Source organism: Hypanus sabinus, chromosome 22 (genome assembly GCF_030144855.1).
Source record: "Hypanus sabinus isolate sHypSab1 chromosome 22, sHypSab1.hap1, whole genome shotgun sequence".
NCBI lineage: Eukaryota > Metazoa > Chordata > Chondrichthyes > Myliobatiformes > Dasyatidae > Hypanus > Hypanus sabinus.
The window spans coordinates 21,298,502-21,312,132 of record NC_082727.1 but is presented as its reverse complement, the minus strand read 5'-3'; the positions used below and the strand labels follow the sequence as shown (position 1 = coordinate 21,312,132).

Sequence of the window (13,631 nt, the reverse complement as noted above, 5' to 3'; positions counted from 1 at the left end):
TCCTCTGCGAGCCACAGACGAGCCTCCTCTCTCACTTCTATCATTGAGGACTCAGGGTGGTTCCGCACGAATCTGTGGAGCTCCCTTCTGAGGGAAGGATCCCTGATCCTCTCTATAAATTGATCTCTTAGTACCACCCTCTTATTGGTCACAGCATCAGGGGAGTGCTTCAGTATCAAGTTAAGAGCTTGGGCTAGGGCATGTGAAAACTCTCTTGCATCTTCACCCTCAAGCTGTTTGCAACTATAGAAACTCTGCCACAGCTGGGGTGTGCTACGCTTGTCTCTAAACACTTCCCTGAGATAGGTGAACAAGTCATCAGCCCAGTCTTCCCCAGCATCACTGTGCATATGTGCTTCCTCTAAAGCTGCACCCCTGAACAAGGACATAACAAAGTCATACTGATCCTGGTCAGACTGATTTCTACTATGAAGTGCATGTTGTACTTCAATAAAGTCATCAACAGACCTCCCATCTTTCTCAACATCCCCCGTATATGGAACAAAATGCCTTTCCCTTGGGACATATACATAGGACCTTTTGCTTAATGTATCAATGGTTGGCATGGCTTCATCATACCTACTACACAATTCCCTAATTTGTTCATTCAAATCAAGTTCAACTGGTTTGTCCTCTGAGTGTGACATAGAAAAAGCTCAAGTCTTTAAACTTTCGAAAGCCTGCAAAAAGAGTTGCTGCCGTCCTTCACTGCAAACGCGATGGCTTCACGGCCCGCTGTTCCCTGGATCCACGTCACCGCTCTGCGTCCTGACATCAGTCGCTGATATCCTGGCCCAGTCCTGAGACTCTACCGCGCTCTCCACAAGGCAACAGGAACACAGTCCTGTCTTCACCACAAACGTATTAGGTATTGTATAATATACTGCATACAACAGTCAGAGACCCTCCCAACTGGCTTGGAATTAACCCCACTCCTGGTACCAAATGTTGTGGCCTGGGGACACTCAGGACCACAAATACTTTTTCGGGTTTTAATTCCTTTAGCTGTTTTAGATGTTCAAGTGCCAGAAGAAGGTCTTAAAACAAAACGAATGACTTTACAATCAGGTTCTGCTGTTACAATCTCCATTTAACCTTTGATCCACACACTTGTGTATCGACCAATTGCGTATGCAGTATGAAAATACAAAGAAAACTGCACGAAACTATTACAGTACTAATACGGTAGTGGCAATTCTGAAGGAACACAATACAAACAACATTAGAATCCCCCCAACCCTGCACCTTATACATCGCAGTGAAAAATGTAAGTGAATACATCTCATCTAAGATGTCTACTACTTTTTAGTACACACATGCTGAACCCCCGAACAGAGACTAAACATTCACGTTACGCTGTTACATGCACAATCAGTCATGATACAATAAAGTTAGACAAAAGGTACACTTTGGCACAATTTTTACAAGATATTGCCTGGTAGTTAAATTACATGAAGACTGACCTACTTGGCTGGTGAGGAACTTTGCAAGCCACGCTATCCAGCGTCGAGTTCTTTACTCGTGAAAATCTAAAGCATCTACATGTAAAACATGTCAAATTACCGATATTCTCAAGTCGCCAACAACTATAAACGAATTCACATGGATATTGTAAATTAATGCTCACCTTTCCTCATCCAGCCCAGTACCTCGGGGGCTGTGGGGGGGGGGAAACTTGATTCCAATGCTCTACCAGCTTCATCAGCAGAAATCAAAATGATCTTCCCGCTATCCCATGCGTGCGTGATGATGTCACCATCTCCACTTAAAGGCACAGACAACTATTCTAGCATAACCCGGATGAATGCCTAAGTACACTTTTAACGATACTGGATAAGATTCGACAGTTACCTGGTTACATTTATATTATTGACTAGCTTACCTTCATATTTCACCTTTTCTTTCATTATTGCTTTTTAGTTGCCTTCTGTTGGTTTTTAAAAACTTTCCAATCCTCTAACTTCCCACTAATTTTTGCTCTAGTGTAGCCCTCTCTTTGGTTTTTATGCTGTCTTTGCTTTCATTGTCAGCCATGGTTGCCTCATCCTCCCTTGAGAATACTTCTTCATCTTTGGAATTTATCTATCCTGCACCTTCCAAGTTGCTCCCAGCAACTTCAGCCTTTGCTGCTCTGCTGTCAGGTGTCCTCTTCCAATCAGCTTTCGCTATCTCCTCCCTCATGCCTCTGCAATGCCCTTTCTTCCACTGTAATACTGGTATGTCTGATCTTAGCTTCTCTTTCTAAAATAGGGCTAATTCTATCATATTATGATCACTGTTTCCAAAGGATACTTTTACATGAAATTCCCTAGTCAAATCTGGTTCATGACAAACAGTCAATCCAGAATTGCCTTTTCCTTTGTCATGTCATCCACAAGCTACTCTTACAAACCATATACAAATTCCATTTCTTGGCATTCAGCAGCAACCTGATTTTCCCAGCCTTCCTGCATATTGAAATCTGCAATGACTATCATAACATTGTCCTTTTTACATGCCTTTTCTGTCTCTCATTGTAATTTATTTCTCATATCCTGCCTGCTGTTCAGAGGCCTGCATATAACTCCCATCAGGGTCTTTTTACGCTTGCTATTTCTTAACTTTACCCATAAGGATTCTACACCTTCCAGTCTCCTCTTTCTTAAGATTTGATTTCATATTTTATCAACAGAGCTACACCAATTCCTCTGCCTGTCCTTTTGATACAATGCGTATCCTTGGATGGTACACTTACAATTATGATCTTCTTTTGGCCATGACTTTTTGATGGCCATAACATCATCCCTACCAATCTCTAATTGCGCTACAAGATCATCTACCTTTTTCTGTAAAATGCATGCTTTCAAATATAACACCTTTGGTTCTGTTTCCATCATCCTTTTTGCTTTTGTAGGATAACTAGCTGTCAGTTTGTGGCAGTTCATTCCCCACAGATTCGGCCTTGACCACATCACTGGCAGGATCTAAATGAAAATCTGGCTCCCCTCTCCTATGCTACTTGACACATTAGAACTCTAACCTGAAGTTTTATTCAATAACAGGGTGATTCTGCTCTATTGTTATTACATTCTCCAATATAAGACCATAAAACATAGGAGCAAAATTAGGCCATCTGGCTCATCAAGTCTGCTCCGCCATTCAATCATGGCTCATCCTTTTTATCTCTCCTCCTCAACCCCAGTTCCTGGCCTTCTCCCCATAACCTTTGATGCCAATCAAGAACTTATCAATCTTTGCCTTAAATACACCCAACGAACTGGCCTCCACAGCTGCATGTGGCAACAAATTCTACAAATTCACCACCCTATGGCTAAAGAAATTTCTCTTCATTTCTATTTTGAAAGGGCGCCCCTCTATTCTGAAGCTGTGCCCTCTTGTCCTAGATTCTTTTACCATGGGAAACATCCTTTCCACATTTACTGTGTCTAGGCCTTTCAACATTCAAAAGTTGTCAATGAGATACCCCCTCATCCTTCTGAATTCCAGCAAGTACAGACCCAGAGCCATCAAACATTCCTCATATGATAATCCTTTCACTCCTGGAATCATCCTTGTGAATCTCCTCTTGACCCTCTCTAATGCCAGCACATCTTTTCTAAGATGAGGGGTCCAGAACTGTTCACAATACTCGTGAGGCCTTACCAGTGCCTTATAAAGCCTCAGCATCACATCCTTTCTCTTGTATTCTAGATCTCTTGAAATGAATGCTAACATGGCATTTGCCTTCCTCACCACTGACTCAGCCTGCAAGTTAACCTTTAGGGTGTTCTGCACAAGGACACCTGAGTCCCTTTGCATCTCAGATTTTTGGATTTTCTCCCCATTTAGAAAATAATCTGCACATTTATTTCTACTACCAAAGTGCAGTGCCATGCATTTTCCAACATTGTATTTCATTTGCCACTTTCTTGCCCATTCTCCTAATCTGTCTAAGTCTTTCTGCAGCCTACCTATTTCCTCAACACTACCTGCCCCTCCACCAACCTTTGTATCATCTGCAAACTTGGCAACAAAGCCATCTGTTCCATCATCTAAATCATCTACATACAGCATAAAAATATAGATTATTTGAAGGGTCCGAAACATCGACTTTATTCATTTCTATTGGTGCTGCCTGGCCTACTGAGTTCCTCCAGCACTTATGGGTATTGCTCCAATATAGATTTCTGTCTGTATCTACTACTGATGTTAGGTTGGCAAGTCACTGGCCTACCTATCCATTTCTGGTCTGTCTGGTGGTTCCCCATTGCCTCACTGCAAACTCTTGAGCAGCACTGTGATTACCTCACGTCTTGTGTCACAGTGGACTTCTGAAAACATTTGCCTGGCTGTAACAAGCATGCCACATTTTTCACATGGCTCCTGAAACAGCACCAGGTATGAAGAGGACAGCAAAATATTTAAAGGACATTCTCAGAGTCAGTTTGATGAAAAAGTAACATCCCGGTTAGCTTAAAATGAAGAAACAGCATATAGACTACCATATACAGTACTGTGCAAAAGTCCTTGGCACATAACTTGGATGCCTAAGGCTTGCACAATACTGTAGTAAATGTTATGTATTACGTTGTGCTGCTGCTGCAAACAAAAAGTTATTTTTGGTGATTGTGATATGGGTCTCTATTGTGGACTGAGAGTGGGAAGGGGGAATCATGTTGGGGAAAGGAGAGAGGAGGGAGCAGGAAGCATCAAAGATACATTCTGTAATGATCAATAAACAAATTATTTGGAATCAGGTAACCTTGCCTGGTGTCTCAGGGCAGGGTGTGTCTATACCTGTGCCAACCCCAGCCCTTGACATTCATTCTTTGCCACCTGTCCCACATTCCTCCCTCTGCACTCCACCCTCACCATTCCCAACATTGTTTGCCCCTGTCAAACTTACAAACTCACTCTTTGCTGCATGTTGATAAATACAGTACTGTGCAAAGGTCTTAGGCATCCTGGCTTTAACGTGCCTAAGATTTTTGTGCAGTACTGCATTTGAGCATGTAGGGAATCCCAACAAATCCTTCAAAAGGAATGCCAGCTTTGTGTATCTCCTGTCCTAACTGTGGATGGTATATTGCATTTTATTCTGCATTCTGTTATTGTTTTACCTTGTTCTACCTCAACGCACTGTGTATTGATTTGATCCGTATGAACAGTGTGCAAGACAAGTTTTTCACTGTAACATTAATAAACCAATTGCATTTCCAATCTGTAAATTTCACATTGGTTTCATCAGTCAGTTCAGGACCTACAGAACTGGAGCAAAACCTAGCCCTCTGCCTTTGGGAGATGGCCTACAAAGGTTACATTTGTACTTACTGTCCCTCTCCATCACTATTTTCTGTGTAGACAATTATTGTATCACTCAGCTCCTGTCTCTTGCAGTCGGAGAGTGAGCATGAAGTAAAACACTGATAGGAACCATAAAGTGAAATTAGAACGAGGGATCTGAATCTGGAAATGAAGCCAGTGGTAATGATTCAGGGAGTAAAATTCCATACTTTATGGACAACTTACAAGCTGAATTTGACTTTTAAAAGATCAGCATCAAGTTGGTTGCCCACTATGAGAAGGATGTTGAGGCTTTGAAGAGGGTGTAGAGGTGATTTACCAGGATGCTGCCTCCTTTAGTGGGCATGTAGCTGGACAAACTTGGGTTGTTTTCTCTGGAGCAGCAGAGGCTGAGGGGAGATCTGATGGAGGTTATGAAAAGCATAGATAACATAGGTGTTAGTAACTTTTTTTCCCAGGGTTGAAATGTCTAATATCACTGGGTGTGTATTGAAGGTGAGGGGAGTAGATTCAAAGGGGATGTGAGGGACTAGTTTTTTACTCAGAGACTGGGGGATGCCTGGAATGCACTGCCTGGTTTGGTGGAAGAGGCAAATACATTAGAGGCTTTTAAGAAACGGTTAGATAGGCACATAAATGTGGGCAAGATGGAGGGATATGGACATTGTGTAGGTAGGAGGGGTTTTTTGATTTACTTTTTAGCTGATTTGGCACAACATAGTGGGCAGAAGGACCTGTTCCTGTGTTGTACTGTTCTATGTTCTAAGTGGGGATAGGAATTAAAATGGTTGACCACTGGGAAATTAAGTTTTTTTGCAGATGGAAGAGAGGTGCTCGACAAACCAATGCCCAGTTTACTTCAAGCTTCACCAATGTAGAGAAGGTTGTTTTGGGAGCACCAGATACAGTAGATGACCTGGGCAGATTTTCAGGACCTCAGCTTATCCTCCAGAGCCCTCTTTTGAGTGGAGAATTCCAAATATTTGCCATCTTTATTTTGAAGACCTTTCTTGTCATAGAGTCATACAGCATGGAAACAGGTCCTTTCGTCCAACCGTCCATCAAGATTCAAGGTTCCTCTCCAAGCTAGTCCCATTTGCTTATGCTTGGCTCATATAACTCCAAACCTTTCCTATCCATGTCAAAGTGTCTTTTAAATGTTGTTAATGCACCTGCCTCAACCACTTCATCTGACAGCTCATTCCATTTACTGACCACCATCTGTATGAACATGTTGCCCTTCAGATTCTTATTAAATAGCTCTCCTTAAGAAGAACCTTGGTTTCTTTATTCCCCAGCCTTGGGAAGAAGACTGTGCACATATTTTTGACTATGCCCTCATTGTCTTCTTGGTTCTGAATAGCTGGATCCTGATTTTGATATTTCACATATCCCGGACAAGGGAGGCATCAAATTCACATATACTCTTTCACAAACCTGTTGACCATTTGCTTACAAAAATTAGATAGACATCCATTAAAAATGTTTTCAAAGGCAGTGAATGAAAGATGAGGGGATCGTTGTATCGTTAGCAGGGTGGGTATGGTCCACTGGACAACCTGTGGACAATTGATGTGCTTTACAGTATAACCTGAGTATGTCAGGACTAGAGGCAATGGTTCTCAGTGCAGGATACAAGTGCTGCTGCACATTTGGGCTTTGGGTACTGACTTTTAGATGAACAGATCCATTTTCCAGGCTGAGAAAGGTACTGAGAGAATCTGTTTTTGTTCCAGCAGAGTATTTGCCTGGCTGACGTGAATCCCTACATCCTATGTCCCATCTGCGGGGGCTACTTCATTGATGCCACTACTATCACTGAGTGCCTGCACACCTGTAAGTAGCTGCGCTCTCACTGGCCGGACACTTCCCACTGCTCACCTAAAATGTAATCTGCCATGTTATACAGAGAGGAAATCCCTCACAGATGTGACAAGTGACACAGTCCTCTCTGCCAGACCAAATACAGAGTTGTGGACTCGTGGACAGTGCACTACTGGGAGATCACATAGCCTAGCTGAGGAAGATCTTTAACCAAAATCTTGTCTGTCCTTTTGGGTAAATGTGAAAGATCTTGTAATAATACTTTGAAAAGAATGGAGCAGTTTTTTTTTCTGGTATCCTGGGGCCAATGTTTAATCCTCAATAACAGTGCTAAAGCAGTTTACTGGTAATTGTCATGCTGCTGTTTGTGGGAGGTTGCTGTGCATGAGTCAGGTGCTGGGAGTCCCAACACTTCGGTAATGAGCACAATGGAGAACTATCTCACTGTTCTGATCAAATCCAGCAGTACCCTTTTCATTTTGCTTCACCGAAGACAAAGTACTTTGTAGTTAGCATTATATGGGCAATGCAACAGAGATAAACACAGTAAAATACCAGGAAACAACCATTCAGCTTCTGGAAACTGTTTCATTACCCTGTGAGGTCACAGCTGCTGTGACCAACTCTGTCTGTCCGTTTTATCCCCATATCATGGTGCTTAACGAAAACATCAGTCTCAGGTTCAAAGTTTCCCTCTGACTGCCAGCACCTACTGCTTCTCAGAGGAGGGATCTCCAGCTTTCCTTCAGTCTTCTGATGAATGAATGCTCCCTGTCGTCATCCCTGCAGCCTCACTTTAGATTTCTCCCCTCTCAGCCTTTTCACCCTGCTCCACTGTTCAGTGAGTCTGAGGATAATTCCCTCCCTCAACTCTGGTTTCCTCTCAATTCCCAACATCCTCCATTCCCTAAACACCCAAAAATCTGTCCCTCTTGTCCTGAATGTTCACGGATGTGCTGGCGACAGAGAACTCCAACGACTGAATGACTCTCTGCATGCTGAGATTTCATCAGCCTTAAATGTCTGCCTCCTCTCCTGAGACTCTGCCCTCTCCAGCTGGACCCAGGGGCCTATCTTTGTGCTGTGTTACTGTGACTCTCATTGTCTGTCCTGACAGTCTGGATCCTGAGTGTTTGATGAGCTGACTCCAGCTGAACCCTCACCCTAGGAATCACCCTGTCACACCACGTGTCCTGCTATCATTCAGGTTATTGTTTCTCATCCTGTCTGTTGTTGGAACTTCTCATTTTGACTTGTTTTTCCCATGCCGATGTTACTCCATTGTGAATCCCTGCCTTGTGTTTCTGCAGTCTGTAAGAGCTGCATCGTGAAGCATTTTGACAACAGCAACCGCTGTCCAAAGTGCAACATTATTGTTCACCAGACACAGCCGCTGTACAACATCAGGTGAGTGGGGAGAAAGAATGGGGGCATGTCACACTGGAACAGTAGAGCTGCGTCTGATGGGCTCCTGGTGCAGGGGAGGGGTTTATGGCGATCACTAATCCGAGGGGACAAGGGGTGCAGTGAGAAGGCATCTAGGGGCCCGCACTCTCTGAGGATGGATGTGGGCGTTCTGTGTGAGGGCTTGGGTGATGAGAGATGGATAGATAATAGGGACCGGTGGGAGAGGGGCATTGAGAGAAGCTATGAGTTGCTGCGAGTGATTGACAAAGTAATGGGGTGGAGGGGTTCAGTGACGTTTCTCTCCCAAAGCCACTTCAGCTACCACTGAATCCTCCAGTGTAATTGCTGGGCAGTGGTGGTGTTTAGCAAAGTGTAATGGTACTCATGTTGGTGCCCATTGTCACTCAGTGCATTATCCTAGTTAGGGACAGCATATTGACCAATGTACATCCCGGACTGTGATGTTCATTTACACTATAAATTATCCCAGTTAGGAACAGCACATAGACTTGTGTACACCCTGGACTGTGATGTTCACTTACACTGTGAATTATCCCAGTTGGGGACAGTACATAGACTGGTGTACGTCCCGGACTGCTCTAAATTATCCCAGTTAGGAACAGCACATAGACTGGTGCACATCCCAGACTGTGATGTTCATTTACACTGTGAATTATCCCAGTTGGGGACAGCACATAGAGACGTTCCTTTACACTGTGAATTATCCGAGTTGGGGACAGTACATAGATTGGTAAACATCCTCACTGCGATATTCCTTTAACACTCTGATATAGTTGAGGGTGAAGATGCAGAATCTAAGGAGGCTCAGTAGAAAAATAAAGTCATACAGCACAGAAACAGATCCTTTGACCCACCATGTACCTACCGGACATCAGCTACCTTTCCGTTCTAATCCTATTTACCTGTGCTTGTACATAGCCTTCTCTGTCTTGGTGTTTCAATGGTGCATTAAAATAGTGTATTGAGGTAGTATGAGGCAAAGCATTAATTATGTAGAATATTGTTACAATTACAGAAAAAGTGCAGGTAGACAATAACATGGAAGATCATGACAAGGATGAGTGTGAGGTCAAGAGTCCATCTTATCATACAGGACTGTTTAAGACTCTTATAGCAGCGGGGTAAAAGCTGATCTTGAGCCTTGTGATACATGCTTTCAGGCTTTTGCATCACCCATTGGGAGCAGGGAGAAGAGAGAATATTTTTGATTTTGCAAGTTGTTTTCCTGAGGCAGCGTGAAGTGTAGACAGTGTTCATGGAGGAGAGGCTGGTTTTTGTGATAGACTGGGTTGTGTCCTCAAGTCTCCATAGTTTCTTGTGGTCATTTGCAGTGCAGTTACCATACCAAGTTGTGAACCATCTGGATAGAATGCTTTAAGATATATCGTATCTGTTGTAAGAGTCTCTGCCTCCAGCAGCTCCTCAGGCAGTGTATTCCAGTTACCAACTACCACTAGGGAAAGAAAACTTCCTGAGATCCCTTCTAAACCTCTTATCCCTCACTTTAAACTTCTGTTCTCTAGTTCTATATAGGAAAGAGATTCCTGTGATTAAGCTGTCTCTGCCCTCCTAATTTTGTATTCTCTATTAAAAGTTGCACCAGGCACCCTCCCTGAGGGAAACAAACCCGGTCTATCCAGCCTCTGCTCAATGCTGAAACACTTCAGACAACAATACAGTCATGTCCTTCCATGGTGTGATGACCAGAACTGTACACAATACTGCATTTGTAGCTTAGCCAGTGTTTTATAAAGTTGTACCATAGCCTTAGGGTCCTCCTGTGCTATCCTTTGGCTAATGAAAACACATCTCTCACTCCCCTTTCTGCACCTCTTATTCTGGCTTCTGTCCCCTTCTTTTCCAAACCTTATGAAGGATTTCCTCCCAAAGTGTCAACTGTTTTTTCCCACTATAGATGCTGCCTGGCGTGCTGAGTTACCCCAGCATTTTATGTGTGTTGCTCTCTTGCGTGCTGCTTTTACCATCTTACCTATCTGTTCTGCCACCCTCAGGCATCCCTGGACTTGTCCACCAATATCTCTCTGTTCTTCAGTACAAACAACCCCCACAAAGTAATTCACCCTTACGGAATTCATAAATCACTACCAAAAAATTGAGATATGAAATAAAAATTCACTCATACAATATTTCTGTAGCATTTACACTTTATTCTGCATTGTTTTATTTTGTTCTATCTTAATGCACTATGTAATGAATTGATCAGTATGGACAGTATACAAGATTTTCACTGTACCTAGGTAGATGTGACATTAATAACTGATCCCAATACTAAAAGTAAACACAATATATACTGGTAACTTCCCAGCAATAATCAAACCGACCCCATAGCCTGTAAATATCAGACCTGATGGATTATAGTTGGGGACCACTTTTAAGTAATTTGCTTTGAAAGCTGACAAGATCATAAAGCCATAAGACATGGGAGCAGAATTAGGCCATTCAGCCCATCAAGTGTCTTTTGCCATTTAATCATGGCTGATTATCCCTCTCAGCCCTATTCTCCTGCCTACTGCTCATAAGCTTTGCCACCCTGACTAATCTAGAACCTACAAACCTCTGCTTTAAATATACCCAATAACTTAGACTCTGTAGCCATCAGTAACAATGAATTTCACAGATTCACCATCCTCTGGCTTAAAAAAAAATTCCTCCTCATCTCTGTTCTAAATGGATGTCCCTCTATTCTGAGGCTGTGACTTCTACCTGCCCACCATCAAGGACGTATATAAAGAGTGGTACCGGAAAAGGACCAGTACATCTTGAAGGGTCCCACCCACCCTGCTCATGCACTGTTTGTCCTACTCCCTTCAGGGAGAAGGCTTCGTAGTAGATCCTTTCCCCAAGCAGTGGGGCTGATCAACACTAATACCCACTAACTCTATCCTAAATAATAATCCTTAATCTTGGTCCTAGACTTTCCCCACCATATGAAACATCCTCTCCACATCCACCCTATCTAGGCCTTTCAATATTTGATAGTTTGCAATGAAATTCCCCTTCATTCTTCTAAACTCCAGTGAGCGTTGGCCCAGGGTCATCAAACACTCCTCATGTGTGAACCCCTTTTGTTCCTAGGATCATTCTTATAAACCTTCTTGGGATCCTCTCCAATACTAGCAGATTCTTTCTTAGATATGGGCCCAAAACTGCTTTCAAAACTCCAATGCCTTATAAAGCTTCAGCATTACATCTTTGCTTATATATTTTAGTTGTCGTGAAATGTATGCTAATTTGCCTACCTTACTACTGACTGAACCTGCAAGTTAACCTTTAGGGAATACTGCATGAGGACTTCCAAGTCCCTTTATACCTCTTATTTCTGAATTTTCTCCCATTTAGAAAATAATTTATGCCTTTACTTTCTCTATCAATGGCCCTACGTCCCTATCCCTACCCTCTTACTGCCGCCTCCTTTCCTCAATTCCTTATCCCATCACCGTCACCACCCATTTGAATCTGCATCTCATCAAGTCTCAGTTGGTGTTACAGAACTTTCCTGATGGCTTCCTGCACCAGCTCCCTTGCCTTTGGTGACCACATCTCCCATTTGCTAACCCTAAGGAATATGCTTGGATTCTGACTCCCACCTTCCAATCTCTCTGCTGGACACTGCACACTCACTCTGTTGTCATGTGTGCATAACTTATGTTTATTTTCCAGGCTGGACAGAAAATTGCAAGACATTGTTTACAAGCTGGTGCCCAACCTGGAGAGCAGTAAGTAGAGTGATCACGTTGAATGAATTGTGGAGGTCAGTATGAGTGCTCACTTTCACAGTAGTGGTGGGACTCACAGATCCTTGGCTCAGCACATGTGCTGTGTGTGCAGACTGCAGCATCAGAACAATGCCACAATGCAGCTTCTTTTCCCTTCGTTTGGAACCTTTCCCTCCTCATCATGGAAGGCAGCAGACACTACACGGAGTTGTGCTGGAGTATCTCTAAATCAGAAAGAGCACTTAACCATAAGATGTAGGAACAGAGATAGGCCATTTGATCCATCAAGTCTGCTCTGCCATTCGATCATGGCTGAATTATTTCCCCTCTCCTGCCTTCTCCCCGTAACCTTTGACCTCCTGACTAATCAAGAGCTTATCTTTAAATATACGTCTGCTTTAAGTATATCCAATGACGGCCCCCACAGCCATCTGTGGCACTGAATTCCTCAGATTCACCACCCTCTGGCTAAGGAGATTCCTCCTCATCTCCATTCTGAAGGGACGTCATTGTATTCTGAGGCTGTGCCCCTTGGACCTTGGCTCTCCCATTATTTGAAACATCCTCTCAAAGTCTGCTGTATCTAGGCCTTTCAATATTTGTTAGGTTTCAAAGAGATCTCCCCTTATTATTGTAAGCTGCAGCGAGTACAGGTCCAGAGCCTTCAAACCTCTTCATATATTAACCCTTTCAGTCCTGAGAATTTTGTTAACCCTCTCTGGACTCTCTCCAATGCCAGCACATCCTTTTTTATATATGGAGCACAAAATAGCTCACAGTACTCCAAATATGGTGTGACCATTACCTTATAATGCCTCAGCATGGCATTCTTGCTTTTATATTTTAATTCCCTAGAAATTAATGACAATATTGCATTTGCTTTCCTTATTGTTGACTCAACCTGAAAGTTCACCTTTAGGGAATCCTGCACGAGGATCTCAAGTCTCTTTGCACATCTGATTTCTGAATTCTGTCCATTTAAAAAAATAGCCTATGTCTTTATTCTACCAAAATGCATGACCATGTACTTACCTACTGTATTCCATCTGCCACTTCTTTGTCCATTTCTTTAATCTGTTTAAGTTCTTCAGCAGACACCCTGCTTTTGCAACAGTACCTGCCCCTCCACGTTTCTTTGTATCAAACTTAGTCACAAAGCCGTCAATTCAGTCATCAACATATATGGTGAAAAGTTGCAGGCCCAACACCAATTCCTGCATTCCCATTCAGCTTCTTGTCAGTCAGCCAATCTTCCTTACATCTTTCTTGTAATGGCGTGGGCTTTTATCTTGTTTAGCAGCGGCATCTTGTCAAAAGCCTTCTGAACACTAAAGTAAGCAACATCCACCAACTTTCCTT

At 43.0% G+C, this 13,631-nt stretch overlaps 1 protein-coding gene across 5 annotated transcripts in view; it reads left to right on the top strand.

Moving 5' to 3' along the window:
• Positions 1 to 13,631, top strand: part of pcgf6 (polycomb group ring finger 6) — a 70,862-nt gene that overhangs the window by 17,696 nt on the left and 39,535 nt on the right. For 4 of the 5 annotated variants that reach the window (XR_009507416.1, XM_059947250.1, XM_059947248.1 and 1 more), the window contains exons 2-4: positions 7,020 to 7,119; positions 8,418 to 8,514; positions 12,217 to 12,272. Coding sequence is in view for 4 of the 5 variants with exons in the window: in XM_059947250.1 (XP_059803233.1) it covers positions 7,020 to 7,119; positions 8,418 to 8,514; positions 12,217 to 12,272 (253 nt within the window). In the remaining variant the exon portion in view is untranslated. The remainder of the gene's footprint in view (positions 1 to 7,019; positions 7,120 to 8,417; positions 8,515 to 12,216; positions 12,273 to 13,631) is intronic. The other variant, XM_059947249.1, reaches the window with a different exon arrangement.